Raw genomic sequence first — 22,830 nt, forward strand, 5'->3', positions numbered from 1 at the left:
GTGCGTGGTGTCTGCAGAGAAATTGAATGTGTTTAAGGTGTAGTATGATGAGTTGTGTGTATGACAGAGACCTCCTAGATGAGTCTTTGACTCAAAGGAATCTTAGGGTATTAATACAAGGGTGGTCTGAAAAGTTCTCGGCCTAACAATGAAAAAACGAATTTATAATTTCAAAATTATTTTTCAACATAATCTCACTTAAGACTAATACATTTATTACAGCGATGTTCCAGTGCCATTATCCCATCACTATAGTGGTTCCCAGTAAGATCTGCAAAATACCCCTACAGCTGCAATCACCTCTTGATTCGAAGAAAAACACTGACCAGCGAGGAAGAGTTTTAGTTTTTGGAAGAGATAGAAGTCAGAGGGATCCAAATCTGGGGAATAGGGTTACAATAATTCATAGTACAAATCCCTTAATTTTCCCATTGCCAAAACACCTTTGTGGGCGGGTGCATTGTCCTGATGAAAGATGCAAACTGGGTCTTTTCTCACGAATTTTTTCATTTAGTCTGGTTAAAAGATCGGAATAATATTCCCCAGTTATTGTTTTACCCTTTTCAAGATAATTAATAAACAAAATGCCTTTAGCATCCCAAAACACTGATGCCATGAAATTTTCTGCTGATGGAACTGACTTTGTCTTCTTTGGTGCTGAACAACTGACTTCTGTCTACTGTTTGGATTCTGGTGTGTAATGGTGAATCCAAGTCTCATCCATAGTAATAAATCGATGCACAAAATCAGTTTTATTCTTGTTAAAACGCTCCAAGCACTGTTCAGAGATTTTCATGCGAGTGCGTTTTTGATCTGCTATGAGCAAAAACAGCACCCATCTTGTGCAAAAGAGCTTTTTCATTTGCAATTCTTCATGCAAAATATATCCTACATGTTCTTTTGAAATTCCTATAGTCTCAGCAATTTCATGCACTTTGACTCACCAGTGATCCAATATCATATCGTGCACTTGATCAATGATTTCTAGTGTTGTTACATTTTTTGGACTTCCTTCACATGGATCATCTTCAAGGATGGTATGGCCATTTTTAAACTCGGCAGCCCATTTCTTAATTGCTGTAAACGAAGGAGAAGAGTGCCCATAAACTTTTATAAACTTTGAATGAATTTCTTTTGGCGTTAAACCTTCTTTTACAAAGAATTTTTATAACTGCACGATACTAGATTTTATCCATTTCAAGGGATACAGACAACACTTTTGCTTCAGACAGCTGTATAAAACAAACTGCTTGATAGAATGACTTGCAATTTCACATGGATGTTTATGACAGATGTACCAACTTAGAAAAAAAAATCTTGCAGATAGTGGTCGAGGCCGAGAACTTTTCAGACCACCCTTGTAATTCACTACTTCTCTGGAAAGCATGGCATGATCATTGTCACCAATTACTGAATGCAAATGATATTCTTGTATTAGAAGCTGATGAGATTGTTCAGTTGATGTGTTCTCACTTTGCTAAGATATATCAACTGGATGTATGTAACATTTTGGAATGTGCTACTATTACATTGGATGAAGAGATAGAGGTACACAAGAATGAAGTTGAGCTTGAGTTCCTTCTTTCAGATGCTGCTTGAGAAAGTTGCAACAATTTAATTAATTTTCCTTCATTATAATCATGAAATTTCTCTTCTACACAATCAATGTTTGGATAATTTAAATCACTCATAATGATTACTCGTTCAGTACCCATAAGGTAATTTGACAATGAATTTCATCATTCCCAGCAAATGAACTGCCAGATTTGTAGGAACATCCTACCACATATTTCATCCTTTTAGCCTCTACTTCACACTAGATGGCTTCAAATTCACTGCTCCATGGGACATTATTACTATTATTCCTTTCATTCATTTCTACCGCAATTGGACTCAAGACATCTGATATCATTAGTAGTACTTTGCCTTCTCTCCTATCTTTTCTGTCATTCCAAAATAGACTATACTTTTTATACTCGATTCCAATTGCAACATCTGATCCTGATAGCCAGATTTCATTAATGCCAACAATCTTAGGCCGCAACGTAATCAGTAAAGCAACAAACTCAACCCCTTTGTTTGTGATGCTCCTGCATTTGTATATAGATATAACAAATTATGCCATGGCTTTTTCTTATATTTAGATCCACAGTCTTCTTTGCCATGTTGAACAACTTTCTCTTTTTGCTTTGGAGATCACTTTAAAAGGTCTGCATCCAAAGCATACATTTCCACCCCTTCATCAGTTTCATAACTGCTCAATGCCATTCATATCATTATCATATTTGCATATCAAAGACAAACTCAAACACACATTCTCACCATTCCTCCCATGATAATCTAGTTTCCCAAATCTATGTTAATTCTTACCCCAAAAAGTAATTTTTTCAGGCTCCTGATGTTAAATCCATTCAAGTACAGTCTGTTCCTATTATACAAGTCTTTTCTGCCATCAAATTCACTCCACACATCTAAAAATGAACCTCCATTTCTTCTACATAGCCTGCACATTGAATCATTTGCTATCCTACCATTCCTTAACTTCATCTGTCATATCTCAATAGCAAACTAACAATTTTTACTCACTTTTCTTTCTTGCTTCTTCCAACAGACCTTTCATTCCTCTCTCATACTATATTTGTGACTAGTGAAATCACTAGTTCCAACAAGAACTACCATCTTTTTTACTTTTCTTTTCTGTTATGTTTGTGATATCTTTACCCCCCCCCCCCTCCATTTCTTCTCTAAATTCTTTGCAGGCATTTAGATTATCTTTTATTTTAGATATATTCCATTTTTTGTGTGGTTTATTTATGCATGATTTTTTCAATCATAAATGACTTATCATGATAACTGGGATATGGTTTGTGTTCACATCTGCTCCAGGATAACTTTTCCATATTTTCACATGGTGATGATATTTTTTCAAAATGATTATATTGCCAACTGATATTCTCCTTGTTGCCTGATGAAATCCATGTGCATCTTCTTTTTGGCTGTTCAATTTTTTTCTCTTTTTATGTTGCTTCCACTCACGAAAGGTTATTTGCAAACCTATGGTACATTATGTACTGTGGATAGGCTAAGGATTTTTTTTTATTATTTATATATATATATATATTTTTTGGGGTGCTTAAGGGTCAAAGCTGTATAACTGAGAGGAGACCTCCACATAGCCTTTAAAGGAATGCGGAGAACCGACCAGGGCTTCTGACCTAATGTCCAATCCTCACCTTCTCGTGGTGCACCCTGTTGGGTATCTACTTTGATACTGAACGAACGAGGATGGGCTGGCAATTTGGGATTTAGCCGACCAAATTGTATTCTTATTGGTTAAACCAAAATAAAAAAATGATGGTACAACATGACAAAATTTCATGCCGGCTGGGGCGTCGCCCGGTTAAACAAGGTCCCCGTTGTTTTCGACAGGGAACCAGGGCGAACAGCGAAAAGTCAGCTACTGGAACAAATCTGAAAACAAACCCCAACTCAACATCACCAGAGTTAAAGATCGGTACTATCAACGTAAGAAGCCTGAATGGCAAAGAAAGGGAAACTGAGGAATTAGATAAGTACCAGATCGACATAATAGGGGTGACTGAAACAAAAAAGACAAAAACTGGTGAGATCTTTCTGAGCAATAAATACAAAATGTTATATTCAGGCAATAACAATCAAGGAAAAGAAGGAGTAGCCATAGTATTCAACACAAAATACGAGGCTAATCTTCTTGAATGGCAGTCAGTCTCAAGTAGAGTAATGTGGGCAAATATGAGAATGGGGAACTGGACAATGAGACTTATTTGTGCCTATGGTCCCACAGAAGGCTCTACTAAGGTAGAAGTGGAGGAATTTTTTGAGGCTTTAGAAAAAGCAACTGACACAATGAAAAAGGAAAAGTTGGTCCTTGTTGGGGATCTAAATAGTAGAGTAGGAAATGATTGTGAGACATACAAAAATATTTTGGGAAAATTTGGAGAAAAGAGCAAAGCTAATAATAATGGCAAATATCTGTTGGATTTCTGCTCAGGAAATGGACTGGTTATTACTAACACCATGTTCCAACATAAAAATGTGCACAAATTCACATGGAGAGAAGAGGCTAGGAATAAGAAAAGTCTCATTGACTATGTTATTGTTGATAGTGATGTTTTCTCCCTGGTGCAGGACACCAGAGTGTACAGAGGATTTGAAATTGGAAGTGATCACTATTTAGTCTTGAGCAGGATAAAATTGAATTTCATATTGAAAAGAATAACATGTAAGAAAGTTTTAAAGCGAATAAAAGTTGAGCAGCTCTCAGATGTAAACTGTAGACTAAAATACAGAAATATTATTGAAAAGAAAATGAAAGAGTTTGAGAACAGGAATCAAACCTTGGAGATTCAGTGGCAAACTCTGAAGGAAACATTGATTGATTCTGCCAGAGAGGCATGTGGTGAGGTTGTGTGCAAAGATAAAAAAATCAGAACTCCCTGGTGGACACAGGAAGTTAAAGAGGCAGTGAAGGAAAAGAAGAAAGCATATCAAAAGTTCCTGGCAAATAAGTCAGCTTTTACTCTTACAGAATACAGAGACAAATGTAAGAAAGCTAAACAGTGTGTAAAACTAGCTAAACAAAAGTCATGGGAGGACTTTGGCAAGAATATAGAAAATAAATATCAAGAAGGTGGCAAAATATTCTGGAGGTTGTTGAAGAAGCTTAGGAATGGAGGAAAGAGTGCTGTAAAAGGAATTACAGATGATAAAGGTGAAATGAAAACAGGAGAAAAAGATATCCTTGAAGTATGGAGTAATTACTTTGAAAAACTGCTAAATGAAACAAGCAGTGATGACAGCACAGTGATAAAAAACACTGACCAGGCATGCAGTCAGGAATACATATCCATACTTGAAGTAGAAAAAGCCATCAAAGGCTTGAAATGTGGAAAGGCAGCAGGAGTAGATGATATTCGACCAGAAATGCTGAAGTATGGTGGTATAAGAGTCTTACAGTGGCTGCACTGCATGGTTCAGAAAGCCTGGACAGAGGGACGAATTCCTGATGATTGGAGTAGAGCTCTCATAGTACTCATATATAAAAAGGGAAATAAAACTGAATGTGAGAATTACAGAGGTATTTCCCTACTGAGTGTTCCTGGCAAGATCTATGCAAGTATACTTGAGAAACGGTTGAGAAGAATTGTGGAAGAAAAGCTTGGTGAAGAACAAGCTGGATTCAGGCCAAATAGAGGCTGTCAGGATCAGATCTTCACTTTACGACAAATAGTCGAGAAAGCATGGGAATATAATAAAGATCTGTATTTAAGTTTTGTTGATTTGGAAAAGGCATATGACAAGGTGCCAAGAGAGAAGCTATTCAATACGCTGCAGTTATATGGTGTCAATGGGGCATTATATCAAGCAATACTTAGTCTGTATTTGAGTTGCGAGTCAGCAGTTAGAATTGAAGGAAGTACAGGAAGATGGTTTAATGTTAAATCTGGTGTGAGACAAGGATGTACATTATCCCCTCTGTTATTCATTATCTATATGGATCACATTATGAAGGAATGTGGTATTAAACCTGATATCAAAATTGGAGATGTTAATGTCAGCTCTTTGCTTTATGCGGATGATGTTATACTTCTAAATAAATCCGCTACAAGTCTGCAAGATTCTCTGACTAAATTGAATAGCTGTTGTAATAGATATGGTATGAAGGTCAGCAATAAAAAGACAAAGACAATGAAAATAGGCAGAATCATTGAAAATGTCAACTGTGTTGTGAATGGAGAACCTGTGGAACAAGTAAAACATTTCAGCTATTTAGGCACGATTTTTACTGAAGATGGTAAATTAAATATAGAAATAGACAACAGAATCAGCAAAGCTGGTATCGTGGGAAGTCAATTGAATAAATTCATATGGAATAAGAAAGAAATTAGTCGGAACACTAAATTAGCTGTATACAAAACTGTGTTCAAACCAATTTTAACTTATGGATCTGAGAGCTGGGTCAGAAGTAAAACACTTGACCAAAGACTAGAGACCGCAGATATGAGAGTCCTGAGAAAGATTAGAGGCGTGAACAGATGGCATCAATGGCAATATCATATTAAAAATGAGGATATTAGGAAAGAACTTGACATTGTCAGCATCCAGGAATGCGTTAGCAGAGCTAATCTCAGATGGTATGGTCACCTAAATAGAATGGGAGAGGAAAGATTAGCAAAACAAGTGTTCTCTGCCAGGTTGGCAGGAAAACGACCCAGAGGAAGACCAAGATATAGGTGGATTGATACGGTACAAAGTGCCTTAGACGATAGAAATATAAGATCTGATAATGTTGGAGTCTTGACAAGTAACAGACTGATTTGGAGGAAAATTGTAGATAGGAAGTTAGTAATGATGTAATTTTTTCATGTAGTACTATCATATCCTGTACACCCCTTGAGGGTACATGGCAGGAATTTGATGATGATGATGATATATATATTTGTATTTTTCATTTAATTTTTAGATAGTCCAGAAACCCTGCTCTCTAGAGACAAAACATGGAACTTTTTAAGCCACTTCAGGCCCCCACCCCCCCCCCCCCCCACCCCCCCCCCCCCCCACCCCCCCCCCCCCCCACCCCCCCCCCCCCCCACCCCCCCCCCCCCCCACCCCCCCCCCCCCCCACCCCCCCCCCCCCCCACCCCCCCCCCCCCCCACCCCCCCCCCCCCCCACCCCCCCCCCCCCCCACCCCCCCCCCCCCCCACCCCCCCCCCCCCCCACCCCCCCCCCCCCCCACCCCCCCCCCCCCCCACCCCCCCCCCCCCCCACCCCCCCCCCCCCCCACCCCCCCCCCCCCCCACCCCCCCCCCCCCCCACCCCCCCCCCCCCCCACCCCCCCCCCCCCCCACCCCCCCCCCCCCCCACCCCCCCCCCCCCCCACCCCCCCCCCCCCCCACCCCCCCCCCCCCCCACCCCCCCCCCCCCCCACCCCCCCCCCCCCCCACCCCCCCCCCCCCCCACCCCCCCCCCCCCCCACCCCCCCCCCCCCCCACCCCCCCCCCCCCCCACCCCCCCCCCCCAACCAGGCATGCAGTCAGGAATACATATCCATACTTGAAGTAGAAAAAGCCATCAAAGGCTTGAAATGTGGAAAGGCAGCAGGAGTAGATGATATTCGACCAGAAATGCTGAAGTATGGTGGTATAAGAGTCTTACAGTGGCTGCACTGCATGGTTCAGAAAGCCTGGACAGAGGGACGAATTCCTGATGATTGGAGTAGAGCTCTCATAGTACTCATATATAAAAAGGGAAATAAAACTGAATGTGAGAATTACAGAGGTATTTCCCTACTGAGTGTTCCTGGCAAGATCTATGCAAGTATACTTGAGAAACGGTTGAGAAGAATTGTGGAAGAAAAGCTTGGTGAAGAACAAGCTGGATTCAGGCCAAATAGAGGCTGTCAGGATCAGATCTTCACTTTACGACAAATAGTCGAGAAAGCATGGGAATATAATAAAGATCTGTATTTAAGTTTTGTTGATTTGGAAAAGGCATATGACAAGGTGCCAAGAGAGAAGCTATTCAATACGCTGCAGTTATATGGTGTCAATGGGGCATTATATCAAGCAATACTTAGTCTGTATTTGAGTTGCGAGTCAGCAGTTAGAATTGAAGGAAGTACAGGAAGATGGTTTAATGTTAAATCTGGTGTGAGACAAGGATGTACATTATCCCCTCTGTTATTCATTATCTATATGGATCACATTATGAAGGAATGTGGTATTAAACCTGATATCAAAATTGGAGATGTTAATGTCAGCTCTTTGCTTTATGCGGATGATGTTATACTTCTAAATAAATCCGCTACAAGTCTGCAAGATTCTCTGACTAAATTGAATAGCTGTTGTAATAGATATGGTATGAAGGTCAGCAATAAAAAGACAAAGACAATGAAAATAGGCAGAATCATTGAAAATGTCAACTGTGTTGTGAATGGAGAACCTGTGGAACAAGTAAAACATTTCAGCTATTTAGGCACGATTTTTACTGAAGATGGTAAATTAAATATAGAAATAGACAACAGAATCAGCAAAGCTGGTATCGTGGGAAGTCAATTGAATAAATTCATATGGAATAAGAAAGAAATTAGTCGGAACACTAAATTAGCTGTATACAAAACTGTGTTCAAACCAATTTTAACTTATGGATCTGAGAGCTGGGTCAGAAGTAAAACACTTGACCAAAGACTAGAGACCGCAGATATGAGAGTCCTGAGAAAGATTAGAGGCGTGAACAGATGGCATCAATGGCAATATCATATTAAAAATGAGGATATTAGGAAAGAACTTGACATTGTCAGCATCCAGGAATGCGTTAGCAGAGCTAATCTCAGATGGTATGGTCACCTAAATAGAATGGGAGAGGAAAGATTAGCAAAACAAGTGTTCTCTGCCAGGTTGGCAGGAAAACGACCCAGAGGAAGACCAAGATATAGGTGGATTGATACGGTACAAAGTGCCTTAGACGATAGAAATATAAGATCTGATAATGTTGGAGTCTTGACAAGTAACAGACTGATTTGGAGGAAAATTGTAGATAGGAAGTTAGTAATGATGTAATTTTTTCATGTAGTACTATCATATCCTGTACACCCCTTGAGGGTACATGGCAGGAATTTGATGATGATGATGATATATATATTTGTATTTTTCATTTAATTTTTAGATAGTCCAGAAACCCTGCTCTCTAGAGACAAAACATGGAACTTTTTAAGCCACTTCAGGCCCCCCATAAGTGAGGCAGTGGTCTCATATTGGGTGATGATGGTCATCTCCTACCTAAAGATGATCACAAACATCCATGCCCATGGAGGGATTCAAACTCACAGCCTATTGGTTGGAGAGCGGGAACGCTAACCACTCAGCCAACTAACCATAGCAAAATAATGTATTTGCTATTGTTAGGTTGTGGCTTTTGCAGAATTAGATGAGTTTTTCTCATGTCAATCTTCCCTTTCTCTCCCCCTCTCCAATAGCTGCATTCCATGTAATACCGTTGTTGGAGAGGGAGCTGTTACTCTCATCAGTACTTCTTCAATCTGTGCATATGCTTCTTCAATTTCCTTGTGATGGTATCTTGTTGTTGGTATGTATATCTGTATAAGGGCTAGATCTCTTGGTTCTGTATGAATCTTAATAAGGATTATTCTTTCATTATATCCCCAAATAGTTTTAATCATCATCATCAAATTCCTGCCATGTATCCTCAAGTGTACAGGATATGACAGTACTACATGAAAAAATTACTTCATTACTAACTTCCTATCTACAATTTTCCTCCAAATCAGTCTGTTACTTGTCAAGACTCCAACATTATCAGATCTTATATTTCTATCGTCTAAGGCACTTTGTACCGTATCAATCCACCTATATCTTGGTCTTCCTCTGGGTCGTTTTCCTGCCAACCTGGCGGAGAACACTTGTTTTGCTAATCTTTCCTCTCCCATTCTATTTAAGTGACCATACCACCTGAGATTAGCTCTGCTAACGCATTCCTGGATGCTGACAATGTCAAGTTCTTTCCTAATATCCTCATTTTTAATATGATATTGCCATTGATGCCATCTGTTCACGCCTCTAATCTTTCTCAGGACTCTCATATCTGCAGTCTCTAGTCTTTGGTCAAGTGTTTTACTTCTGACCAGCTCTCAGATCCATAAGTTAAAACTGGTTTGAACACTGTCTTGTATACAGCTAATTTAGTGTTCCGACTAATTACTTTCTTATTCCATATGAATTTATTCAATTGACTTCCCACCATACCAGCTTTGCTGATTCTGTTGTCTATTTCTATATTTAATTTACCATCTTCAGTAAAAATCGTGCCTAAATAGCTGAAATGTTTTACTTGTTCCACAGGTTCTCCATTCACAACACAGTTGACATTTTCAATGATTCTGCCTATTTTCATTGTCTTTGTCTTTTTATTGCTGACCTTCATACCATATCTATTACAACAGCTATTCAATTTAGTCAGAAAATCTTGCAGACTTGTAGCGGATTTATTTAGAAGTATAACATCATCCGCATAAAGCAAAGAGCTGACATTAACATCTCCAATTTTGATATCAGGATTAATACCACATTCCTTCATAATGTGATCCATATAGATAATGAATAACAGAGGGGATAATGTACATCCTTGTCTCACACCAGATTTAACATTAAACCATCTTCCTGTACTTCCTTCAATTCTAACTGCTGACTTACAACTCAAATAAAGACTAAGTATCGCTTGATATAATGCCCCATTGACACCATATAACTGCAGCGTATTGAATAGCTTCTCTTTTGGCACCTTGTCATATGCCTTTTCCAAATCACAAAACTTAAATACAGATCTTTGTTGTATTCCCATGCTTTCTCGACTATTTGTCGTAAAGTGAAGATCTGATCCTGACAGCCTCTATTTGGCCTGAATCCAGCTTGTTCTTCACCAAGCTTTTCTTCCACAATTCTTCTCAACCATTTCTCAAGTATACTTGCATAGATCTTGCCAGGAACACTCAGTAGGGAAATACCTCTGTAATTCTCACATTCAGTTTTATTTCCCTTTTTATGTATGGGTACTATGAGAGCTCTACTCCAATCATCGGGAATTCGTCCCTCTGTCCAGGCTTTCTGAACTATGCAGTGCACCCACTGTAAGACTTTTATACCACCATACTTCAGCATTTCTAGTCGAATATCATCTACTCCTGCTGCCTTTCCACATTTCAAGCCTTTGATGGCTTTTTTTTCTACTTCAAGTATGGATATATATTCCTGACTGCATGCCTGGTCAGTGTTTTTTATCACTGTGCTGTCATCACTGCTTGTTTCATTTAGCAGTTTTTCAAAGTAATTACTCCATACTTCAAGGATATCTTTTTCTCCTGTTTTCATGTCACCTTTATCATCTCTAACTCCTTTTACAGCACACTTTCCTCCATTCCTAAGCTTCTTTAACAACCTCCAGAATATTTTGCCACCTTCTTGATATTTATTTTCTATATTCTTGCCAAAGTCCTCCCATGACTTTTGTTTAGTTAATTTTACACACTGTTTAGCTTTCTTACATTTGTTTCTGTATTCTGTAAGAGTAAAAGCTGACTTATTTGCCAGGAACTTTTGATATGCTTTCTTCTTTTCCTTCACTGCCTCTTTAACTTCCTGTGTCCACCAGGGAGTTCTGATTTTTTTTATCCTTGCACACAACCTCACCACATGCCTCTCTGGCAGAATCAATCAATGTTTTCTTCAGAGTTTGCCACTGAATCTCCAAGGTTTAATTCCTGTTCTCAAACTCTTTCATTATCTTTTCAATAATCTTTCTGTATTTTAGTCTACAGTTCACATCTGAGAGCTGCTCAACTTTTATTCGCTTTAAAACTTTCTTACATGTAATTCTTTTCAATATTAAATTCAATTTTATCCTGCTCAAGACTAAATAGTGAACGCTTCCAATTTCAAATCCTCTGTACGCTCTGGTGTCCTGCACCAGGGAGAAAACATCACTATCAACAATAACATAGTCAATGAGACTTTTCTTATTCCTAGCCTCTTCTCTCCATGTGAATTTGTGCACATTTTTATGTTGGAACATGGTGTTAGTAATAACCAGTCCATGTCCTGAGCAGAAATCCAACAGATATTTGCCATTATTATTAGCTTTGCTCTTTTCTCCAAATTTTCCCAAAATATTTTTGTATGTCTCACAATCATTTCCTACTCTGCTATTTAGATCCCCAACAAGGACCAATTTTTCCTTTTTCATTGTGTCAGTTGCTTTTTCTAAAGCCTCAAAAAATTCCTCCACTTCTACCTTAGTAGAACCTTCTGTGGGACCATAGGCACAAATAAGTCTCATTGTCCAGTTCCCCATTCTCATATTTGCCCACATTACTCTACTTGAGACTGACTGCCATTCAAGAAGATTAGCCTCGTATTTTGTGTTGAATACTGTGGCTACTCCTTCTTTTCCTTGATTGTCATTGCCTGAATATAACATTTTGTATTTATTGCTCAGAAAGATCTCACCAGTTTTTGTCTTTTTTGTTTCAGTCACCCCTATTATGTCGATCTGGTACTTATCTAATTCCTCAGTTTCCCTTTCTTTGCCATTCAGGCTTCTTACGTTGATAGTACCGATCTTTAACTCTGGTGATGTTGAGTTGGGGTTTGTTTTCAGATTTGTTCCAGTAGCTGACTTTTCGCTGTTCGCCCTGGTTCCCTGGCGAAAACAACGGGGACCTTGTTTAACCGGGCGACGCCCCAGCCGGCATGAAATTTTGTCATGTTGTACCATCATTTTTTTATTTTGGTTTAACCAATAAGAATACAATTTGGTCGGCTAAATCCCAAATTGCCAGCCCATCCTCGTTCGTTCAGTATCAAAGTAGATACCCAACAGGGTGCACCACGAGAAGGTGAGGATTGGACATTAGGTCAGAAGCCCTGGTCGGTTCTCCGCATTCCTTTAAAGGCTATGTGGAGGTCTCCTCTCAGTTATACAGCTTTGACCCTTAAGCACCTCTAACTAAAAGCCTTCTTATAAAAAAAAAATCAATAACCATCACATAACCATATTCATTATGGAACTTGAATCAAATGTGACTATATCTTTCCTAGATGTTCTTATAAAAAAGGAAATTGTATGGTTTCTTGTAAATATCTATTTATTTTTTCTCACCATCCTTCCTTCTATGGTTGATCCATCACATTTCTGCTCACCATTCTTCAGAGCAATATGGTATTATTTAATGCCTTCTTTCAAGAGTGCTCAAGGGAGGTATTCTGTCCCATGAAACTGCCAATTATTTTTACTTTTAGTTTTCTTTGGAAAAACAGACCAATCTGTTTCTATACAGCTTCTTGAACATCAATCATATGTTACTAATACTAGCCATAGGATCTTTTGGAATGACACAATTTACTACACAGATGTTCCCATAAATATGAGTACCTCTTTAAAGATCTGAAATCTTTCTAAATCACCCAAATCCCTTAATGGACTTTCCATGCCAAAAATCTGCAAATTTATTATTAAGAACTAGATTTAATATTATATAAGTTTTTATTTATTTATTTATTATTATTTTTTAATCACTCACTCACACTCACACACACATTGTTTGATCCTTGATCCTAATGGTATCAGTTTTAACTTGTGTCTGTCCCATGACTGCATACAAGGAAAGATTCATTTCAAATACCTTCATTGTTGTTTAATTTTTAATTGTTTAGTTGTTGTTTAATTTACAACTGTAATGTACTGATGATGGTGCATGATATGCGAATTGAAATATCTGTAGTTTAATCATTCTTCATTAAATAACTTTTCCACTGTTTATGTGTAGCCTTATTATTATTATAAAGACTAACACATAGTTATCCCATCATCAACATATTAATAGATACTGTAAGCTTGCATTCATTCATTTTCCACTATTAATAAATTTTCCAACATTCAAACTATAGACTATATTCAAACTATTAATGCCATAAAATGTCATTTAATACAGTTGGACTCTGTTTGCTGGATAAAGTCATTCATTAGATATTATTAATTTGGACATCTCAACATATTCTTAGGGCTTAGGTGGGAGGCTCACCTTATCTATACAGTGCTTATAGTACTTCTTAAACTCATTTCAATGACAATGCCCTTAACTTCTTCTGACAGCCACCACACATTCATCACTCTCCAAGCACATATATACTGAATTTCCAGAGATGATCCTGTTATCTCTCTCCTCCTGTTATTTAAATAAGCATTTCTTCTAAAAAATCCCTTTAGTACCTTATTATTTTCCTATTATATCCACTCGTTTTCTGCCTATTGACCAAATTAAAAATTTGGTCAATAGGCAGAAATACCTTTAATACCAAATACCTTTAATCTATCCTAGTTAGCAATCCAACTAGCCTGGTTGGCTGAGTGGTATATCTGTTCTATGGAAGCCTTTCATGGGAAGGAGCCACATAAAAAAAATAAATAAATAAACTCAATAGACTTATTACCATCTTGGTTGTCCATTTAACCTCTTCACCACTTCGCTCTACTGCAAAAGTCAATTCATGAAATCTAAACATAAAATGTAAACTAAACTTGTTATAGGCATTAGGGTTTTAGTCAAACTCTTTCTGCAACAATTATTTGATCAAAATATTTCTTTAATAAAAAAAATACTTGTTTGTTTTAGTTCTTAATCCATATAATACATTAAATAATATGGCAGAAGAGCTATTAATTAAGATAAAACTATACCTTCTTTCTTGATAAGAACACCAGAATCTTGCATGTGGATTTTGCTCTAAAATGTAACTTACTGTAACAATTACAGTTTCAAAATCTGAAAAAGAATGTGTTGAAAAATGAAAAGCAAGTGATATTCTGTAAATTCAAGGAAATTAAAATTTAAGTTAACAGGAATTAGCATGAATGTGATCACTGGACTTATCCAGTGATGATCCAATCCATCCAATGACTTACTGACAACACTGCAAAGGCATACTACTGCAATTCAAGAGAGAAACTATTCCTCAATACAGTCTCTAAGACTGCAGACTCTGACCAAATACAATTATTTAGGGGTTATCATCTGCACAAACAAACTCAATATACCATTTACGTGGGTTCTAATAAAGATAGTGGGCTGCATATGGTCACACACACACACACACACACAAACTACATAGCATCTAGCCACCCTCCAAACAAATGTCAACTCCAGATAGTGATCATTTTCTGATATATGCTCTTAACGTGTATAACTGAGAATGTCTTTCTTCATACTGCCTAGTAATGTGGATGCAACTGCTGCCATTTCCATAGGTATACATCTACATAGTCTTACTAAATAATTTAGACACTAAAAAGTTCTTCTAGTTCCAATGCCATCTCTCCAGCTGTACTCAAACACTGTGCTCCAAAACTAATACCTATCCTATATTATGTCTACAATCATTTATATTAAGCTGGAACCCATCTCAATGCATGGAAGTATTGAGAATATATCCAACTTGTTCCACACATGCATACACACAAAAAGAGAGATAAAAACTGCCATCAAACTGACTAATCTCTACCACCTCAATCTTCTTCAAAATAATGAAGAAAGTCATCAACAGTTAATTTCTCCCTAGAGGCCTGCCAGTTAATTAACAACCACTAGTATGGATTCTGCTACTCTAGATCCATGGATGACCTAGCATACATTACCCATCACTGGATCCATGTGTGGAAAGATTTGGCAAAGCATGTGCTCCTGACATTTCTAGAGCATTTCGTCATGTCTAGAATTGAGGTCTGCTGAGTAAATTGCCATCCTTCAGTCTATCTGTGATTCTCTGTAACTGGACAGCAAGCTTTTCCCCCTCTGATCATTCATTCATTGCATGTCATGATGGCAACTTATCATCCAGCTTCTCTCCGGTGCAGGAGAGAAGCAGGATGATAACCTCAGGACTCTATCAACTATCACTTTTCTTCTATACACAAATTAGTTACTTCAATCCACACTTATCTTTTCCACAGCTCTGCTGATGATAGTGCACTTAATTTGTCCTACTCATTTGACAAACCATGCAGTACATAGACATCCCAGGCTTCAATATTATCTACAACCAGCACCTTAAACACTGATCTCTATTTCATCCTGAGATAGGATAAGAATAACCTGGTCACCATCAATGCTACCAAAACGAAGTCTTGAATTTTCTTCTCACAAAAGAGATCTCATCTCACCTTAACATACCATCAGTAATACACAAATCACAAGCCAGGATTAGATCTCACTCCTTTGACTGACATTTACTTCCAACCTCTCCTGGCATAAACATATCACATCAATAGCTACCTCAGTCTCTAAAAATCTAGGCATTCTTTCCCACTTATAATGAAACTTTTCACTCATCCAGCTACACAACACTATACAAATTCCAAATCTATCCATCCTTAGAATATTGTTCATGTGTTTGGGTGGTGCACCCGAATCGTCCTAAAAATCCTTGATGTTGTCCACAGAGGAGAGCAATTTGGCTGGATGATGATTAGTATTTCATAGACCAGGCCTGCACAACATGCAGCCTGCAATGCTATTTATTTTGTCCCATCTGACTGATTGAAATTAATTAATCATATGGGGGATTATGAAATTAGACGATTTGAATTAAATTTTTACTAACACTCTGCATGTTCATGCGATTAATGTCACAATCATGTTTCTTTCAACTCGACAATAAATTGCATTTGGAGTTATTCCCACTGTCGTATTTAATAACAAAGTATTACAATAGCTTCGAGGTTCTGTTAGCACTAGTGTTGCTGCGGGGAAATTCAAAGTTACATCTCCGTGATAACGACTTGATGTCTACGAATGAGAACGAATCATATTACACAAAGTTGGCCGTGCCTTGACTGGCTTTGACAGTGTGGTGGTTGGTTGTAGCTGGAGCAATACATTACATAACTGTTATCATAACCTGCATTATTGTGAGTTTTTCATCATTAGTTTTTTGTAATTAATATTTCCAATCTCGACACAATGAGCTTAGTAAAAAGTATAAAATAGATTCGGAACATCGAGCATTTAACCCTGAGTGGACAAACAGATTTTTTTTTTTTTACATTGTTTAAGGACAAAATAGTGTGCATTGTTTGCCGGAAATCTATCACTGTGCCGAAAGAGTACAATCATTTTGAATCGAAACATCCTAACCTTGGCAAGTTGGATGCAAGCGAAAAGCAAATAAAAGCAGCAAAGTTATTGAAAGTTCTTAGCGGTGAGCAACAAGCCTTTAAAAAAAGTGGCATCTGCAAATGAAGTTGCCAAAAAGATAAGTTTAAAAATCACAAGAAATAGTTTGTGCTGGCAAATCATTTACTGAAGGAGAGTTGATAAAAAGTGTCTGATGAATGCCGTTTCTGAATTGTGTCCTGATAAGAAAAATAATTTTGAAAATATCAGTTTGTCCTGTATGACTGTTGAGCGCAGGATGGCTGACATTGCCGAGGATCTTAAGATAACCTGCAAAAATCGGCTAGTGAATGTGTCTATTATTTGCTTGCTATGGATGAAAGTACTGACGTGAAAGATACTGCACAGCTTTTAATATATGTAAGAGGCGTTAATAAGAATTTTGAGGTGACAGAGGAGCTTGCTGGTTTGTATTCAACGAAAGGAAGAACAACAGGAAAGGAGATCACAGAAAACGTAAAGATGTGTGCAACCGAAAACTATCCTTAAATTTCAAGAATTTAGTAGCAGTTTGCAATGATGGTGCCCCATCTATGTGTAGAAAAATGTTGGTGCTGTAAATCATTTTAGAAATTATGAACTTTACAACCGTGTTATAAATAACTCTTTTAATATCCCGACGTTTCGATCTTCATATTAAGATTATCATCTGGAGCATATGCAAATATACACGACAAGTAAGTTACATTACATACAGTAAGCTAGAGAAACAATGAATTGATCACAAGTTATTCTACTGGCATGACCTCTAGTGAAAAAAAAATAATAATAATTATTATTTATAACCTACACCAAGCTAAATTCTATTTATGATAACATGAATAAACATTCTTTCTTACAGATAATCTTCTTTCAGTAACAATCATGTCCTGCTTTTAGCATCACAATTGCTATGTTTGATTTAGGATCCTGGATTTTCTACAGTCCTGTTTACAGTTGCTGTTAGAGAGGAAGGTTTCGTGGGTCGAATATATGCTTTCCATATGTTTGGGATTTTTAGACCATCATTATTGTTCAGATTGGGGTGGTTGGTAATAATCTCAAAGGCTTTCTTGAATTTGCGTTCATACCATGTTTTGGTGTGATGTAGACAACTAGTGCTTTTTCCAATCAATTCTATGTAAGGTGTTCAAGGGCATGATCTAAAAGGCCAGCTTCACCATAATTATTATATTTGATGTGTCATTTATGTTCTTTTTGCCTGATAGGAATTGTGCGTTCTGTTTCTCCTATATATATGTTACAAGTGCAATAAATACGGTATACTCCAGGGTGGGTCAGCCGAGGGAGTGGGTCTTTGGATGAGTTGAGTAAGCTTTTTAGTTTTGCAGGAGGTTTAAAGGTGGCTTTCAGGTTGTATTTTTGTAGAATTCTGTTTATTTTATCTGATGTCCCTTTAATGTAAGGAATGGTTATAGTTTTATTGTGATCTGGTTTATCTTTGTTTTTTATTGAGGTCTTGTAGAGAATTTTGTTAATAGTGTTTTGGCTGTAACCATTTTTTAGAAAAGTATTACTGATAACTTTAAATTCGTCTTGTAGTGCATGTTCATTGGAGCAGATCTTCAAAGTCCTGTTTTTTTAGAGTATTAATGACACCTAGTTTTTGTGTTGGATGGTGGTAGGAGTTTATGTGTATATATTGGCCAGTATGTTTCAGTTTCCGGTAAATAGTGAAGGAAAGATTGCCAGAAGGAAGATGTGTGACAAGTGTATCTAGAAACAAAAGTGGGTTCTGTTTTTCAATCTTAATTGTGAACTGTATGCATTTATGATGTTTGTTTAGGTGGTTCAGGAATGTGTCTAGTGTGTGGCGGCCATGGGACCAGATCGCGAAAACATCGTCAACGTATCTAAGCCAGACTTTGGATTTTAAAGGAGAGGAATCTAAAGCAAGTTGCTCAAAATGTTCTATATAAAAAGTTAGCAATAGGGGGAGGGATAATGGCAAGCCCATGGCTGTGCCTTCTTTTTGTAGGTAGAAAGCATTTTGCCATACAAAATAACCCGAATGGAATACGTGTGCAAAGAGCGCCGTGATATCTGAATGGAATTTGTTCTGTAAAAGAAGGATTGTGTCATTGATCAGAACATTTGTAAAGAGGGCAGAGACGTCAAAACTGACTAATAAATCATCTTTTTCTAATATGATGTCTTGGATGATGTTTATGATATGTTGTGTGTTTTTGATATAGGAAGGGGAATGACCTAACAACTCCTTGAGTGTTGCCACTAAGTTTTTGGCTAAGTGATAATTCGGGCTATCGATCCCATCAACTATAGGCCGGAGTGGTGTGTTTTGTTTATGAATTTTCGGTAGCCCGTGAATTCTTGGGGAACAGGCGTAGTGCAGAAATAGTTTTTTGACCGTATCTTTGGGCCATGTGGTAATAGACTTAAGTAGGTTCTCTGTTTTCTTTTTCATTCTATTGGTTGGGTTGTAGTTAAAGTTGGTATGTGTTATTGTCCGAGACTAGCAGATTCATTTTTTCTACATAAGTGGTTCGGTTTAAAATAATGGTGGCATTTCCTTTATCGGCTCTAATTTTTTTTTTTTTTTCACTAGAGGTCATGCCAGTAGAATAACTTGTGATCAATTCATTGTTTCTCTAGCTTACTGTATGCAATGTAACTTAGCTTGTCCTGTATATTTGTATATGCTCCAGATGATGATCTTAATATGAAGATCGAAATGTCGGGATAGCAAAAGAGTTATTTATAACACGGTTGTAAAGTTCATAATTTCTAAAATGAATGCTGATCACCGTGTAACACTAAAAGAAAGGTTGGTGCTGTAACATTTATTGAATAGTATGCAGGTAAACCATTGACAAAATTTCATTGCCTAATTCATCAGCAGGTGTTATGTTCAAAGGCTGTGCAGTTTGATCATGTGTTTAAAGTAGTATTTGCTCTGGTCAACTATATTCGAGCTCGGGGTTTGAAACACAGAATGTTTCAGGCGTTTCTAGAAGAAATTGATGCTGAGTACGGGGATCTACCACACCACCACACTGATGTACGTTGGTTGAGTCACGGTAAAGTTTTGTCATGCTTTGTCGCTCTAAAAAATGAATTAGTTGAATTTTTGGAATCTCAAGAAGATATGGAAAAATTCCCAGAAATAATGGATGAAGAATGGAATCAAGATTGATTTTTCTTGTGTGACATTTTGGATCACTTGAATGACCTTAACTTACGGCTTCAAGGAAAAAAATCGAAATGTCGGGATAGCAAAAGAGTTATTTATAACACGGTTGTAAAGTTCATAATTTCTAAAATGAATGCTGATCACCGTGTAACACTAAAAGAAAGGTTGGTGCTGTAACATTTATTGAATAGTATGCAGGTAAACCATTGACAAAATTTCATTGCCTAATTCATCAGCAGGTGTTATGTTCAAAGGCTGTGCAGTTTGATCATGTGTTTAAAGTAGTATTTGCTCTGGTCAACTATATTCGAGCTCGGGGTTTGAAACACAGAATGTTTCAAGCGTTTCTAGAAGAAATTGATGCTGAGTACGGGGATCTACCACACCACCACACTGATGTACGTTGGTTGAGTCACGGTAAAGTTTTGTCATGCTTTGTCGCTCTAAAAAATGAATTAGTTGAATTTTTGGAATCTCAAGAAGATATGGAAAAATTCCCAGAAATAATGGATGAAGAATGGAATCAAGATTGATTTTTCTTGTGTGACATTTTGGATCACTTGAATGACCTTAACTTACGGCTTCAAGGAAAAAATAAGTTTATTTTTCAATTAATGTCTCTTATAAAGGCATTCAAAATGAAATTAAGTTTGTTTGAAAATTAACTTGCTAAGGGGAATATGTCACATTTCTTAACTTGTGAACAGAATATTCCATCAGAATATCATCCAATAGTGGGTAGAAAATATAAGAAGCACATATCACTTCTAAGTGAGGGGTTTCAGAAAAGAATGCCATCGCATAATGAAGACGAAGTCCGCATAAAGGTGATTGAGGATCCATTTTCTGTCGAAGCAGGAAATCTACCTATCGAACTCCAGATGGAAGTTATTGCTCTTCAGTGTTCTGAAAACTATCAGGTCAAGCATAGGGAGAGTACTTTACAAGAGTTTTATTCTATTCTGGATCAGGATAAATTTAAAAGTTTGTTGGATACTTCCTACCAGGTATTTTGGATGTCTGGAAGCACATATACTTGTGAATAACCATTTTCGGTCATGAACTTGAACAAAACCAAACAGCATCCATCTTTAAGTGATATCAATTTAGAGGCCATATTAAGAATGGCCACTTCAAACATGACACCAAACTTTGATAAAATAGTGGCAACAAAGAAATGCAATGTGTCACATTGTAACATTCAGTCACTGATATTTCACTGAAAATAAGTGTGATATTCTCAGTGAAATTATTAGTAAACTTTGTGTTTATGTTTAAATGGTTTTTATTGAGAAACTTTGCAAGCATATCTGTTTGTAAATAATTTTGATTATAATTTTAATTGTAACTCACTAAAAAATTTAAATATGCATATTAATTAGTATTTACTGTAGACCTACTAACAAATTTACTTAAGTTCAGTTGCAGTGGACTAGTCTAACATTCAAGGTACGAAGTGATCTGGCCCTTGGTCAGGTGGTCCAAGTTGAGTTTGGCCCTCGAAGACAATCAAGTTGTGCAGGCCTGTCATAGACATACTGTTTTAGCTCCATGTCTTTTCTACAGATATTTTCGTAGACACTTCAACTAAACTGGCAACCATCATTCCTCTGCTTTCTGTTGGGCCTGTTAAAGCAAAAGCAGCATATACCCAACATCCCTCTTCAGTCCAATTTCACCAGACTTGCTCCTCCTCTTCTTCATTTATTCCATCTACTTCAGTCCTTCCTGAGTGTTTCCCAACAACTAAAACCTCCAGCTCTTCAAGAAAAATGTAAATGGATTTCTTCTTTTCCTATCACCTGCACCCCACACTGGTGCAGATGTGCCACAGGTTATTTTATCTTTCATATATAATATCAATATTAAAATAAAACACACACACACACACACACACACACACACACACACACACACACACACACACACACACACACACACACACACACACACACACACACACACAGCCACTGAATTGGAAACCCTTATGCAGATATACATAAACATTACTTATGCAACATATGAGGGTGGTCTGAAAAGTTCTCGGCCTCACCATAGATGGCAACACTATTGGCAAGATTTTTTTTTTTAAGTTGGTACATCTGTCATAAGCATCCATGTGAAATTGCAAGTCATTCTATCATGTAGTTTGTTTCATACAGCTGTCTGAAGCAAAAGTGTTATCCCTTGAAATGGATAAAATTGAGAATATAATATAAGATATAATATAAAATATAAGAATGGATGCAATTATAAAATTCTTTGTAAAGGAAGGTTTCAATGCCAAAAGAAATTCATTTTAACTTTCATAAAAGTTTATGGGCACTCTTCTCCTTCATTTCTGACAATTAAGAAATGAGCTGCCGAGTTTAAATGTGTCTGTACCAGCCTTGAAGATGATCCACATGAAAGATGTCCAAAAAGTGTAACACCACCAGAAATCATTGAAAGTGCACGATATGATATTGGATCACTGGTGAGTCAAAGTGCATGAAATTGCTGAGACTATAGGCATTTCAAAAGAACGTGTAGGATATATTTTGCATGAAGAATTGCAAATGAAAAAGCTTTGCACAAGATGGGAGCCATGTTTGCTCATAGCAGATCAAAAACACATGCACATGAAAATCTCTGAACAGTGCTTGGAGCATTTTAACAAGAATAAAACTGATTTTGTACATCGATTATTACTATGGATGAGACTTGGATTCACCATTACACACCAGAATCCAAACAGCAGTCAAAACAGTGGACAGAAGCCAGTTGTTCAGTACCAAAGAAGACAAAGTCAGTTCCATGAGCAGGAAAGATCATGGCATCAGTGTTTTGGGATGCTAAAGGCATTTTGTTTATTAATTATCTTGAAATGGGTAAAACAATAACTGGGGAATATTATATTAT

The 22,830-nt window shown here is 37.4% G+C and overlaps 1 protein-coding gene across 2 annotated transcripts in view; it reads right to left on the reverse strand.

Annotated features, from left to right (window-relative positions):
- Positions 1-22,830, reverse strand: part of LOC150097096 (histone-arginine methyltransferase METTL23-like) — an 85,774-nt gene that overhangs the window by 36,661 nt on the left and 26,283 nt on the right. For both annotated transcript variants that reach the window (XM_090407111.1, XM_090407110.1), the window contains exon 4: positions 14,288-14,372. In XM_090407111.1, the coding sequence (XP_090263237.1) occupies positions 14,288-14,372 (85 nt within the window). The remainder of the gene's footprint in view (positions 1-14,287; positions 14,373-22,830) is intronic.

This window comes from Typopeltis vanoorti, chromosome 17 (genome assembly GCF_054136105.1).
Source record: "Typopeltis vanoorti isolate ZY-2024b chromosome 17, IOZ_Tvanoo_1.0, whole genome shotgun sequence".
Taxonomy (NCBI): domain Eukaryota; kingdom Metazoa; phylum Arthropoda; class Arachnida; order Uropygi; family Thelyphonidae; genus Typopeltis; species Typopeltis vanoorti.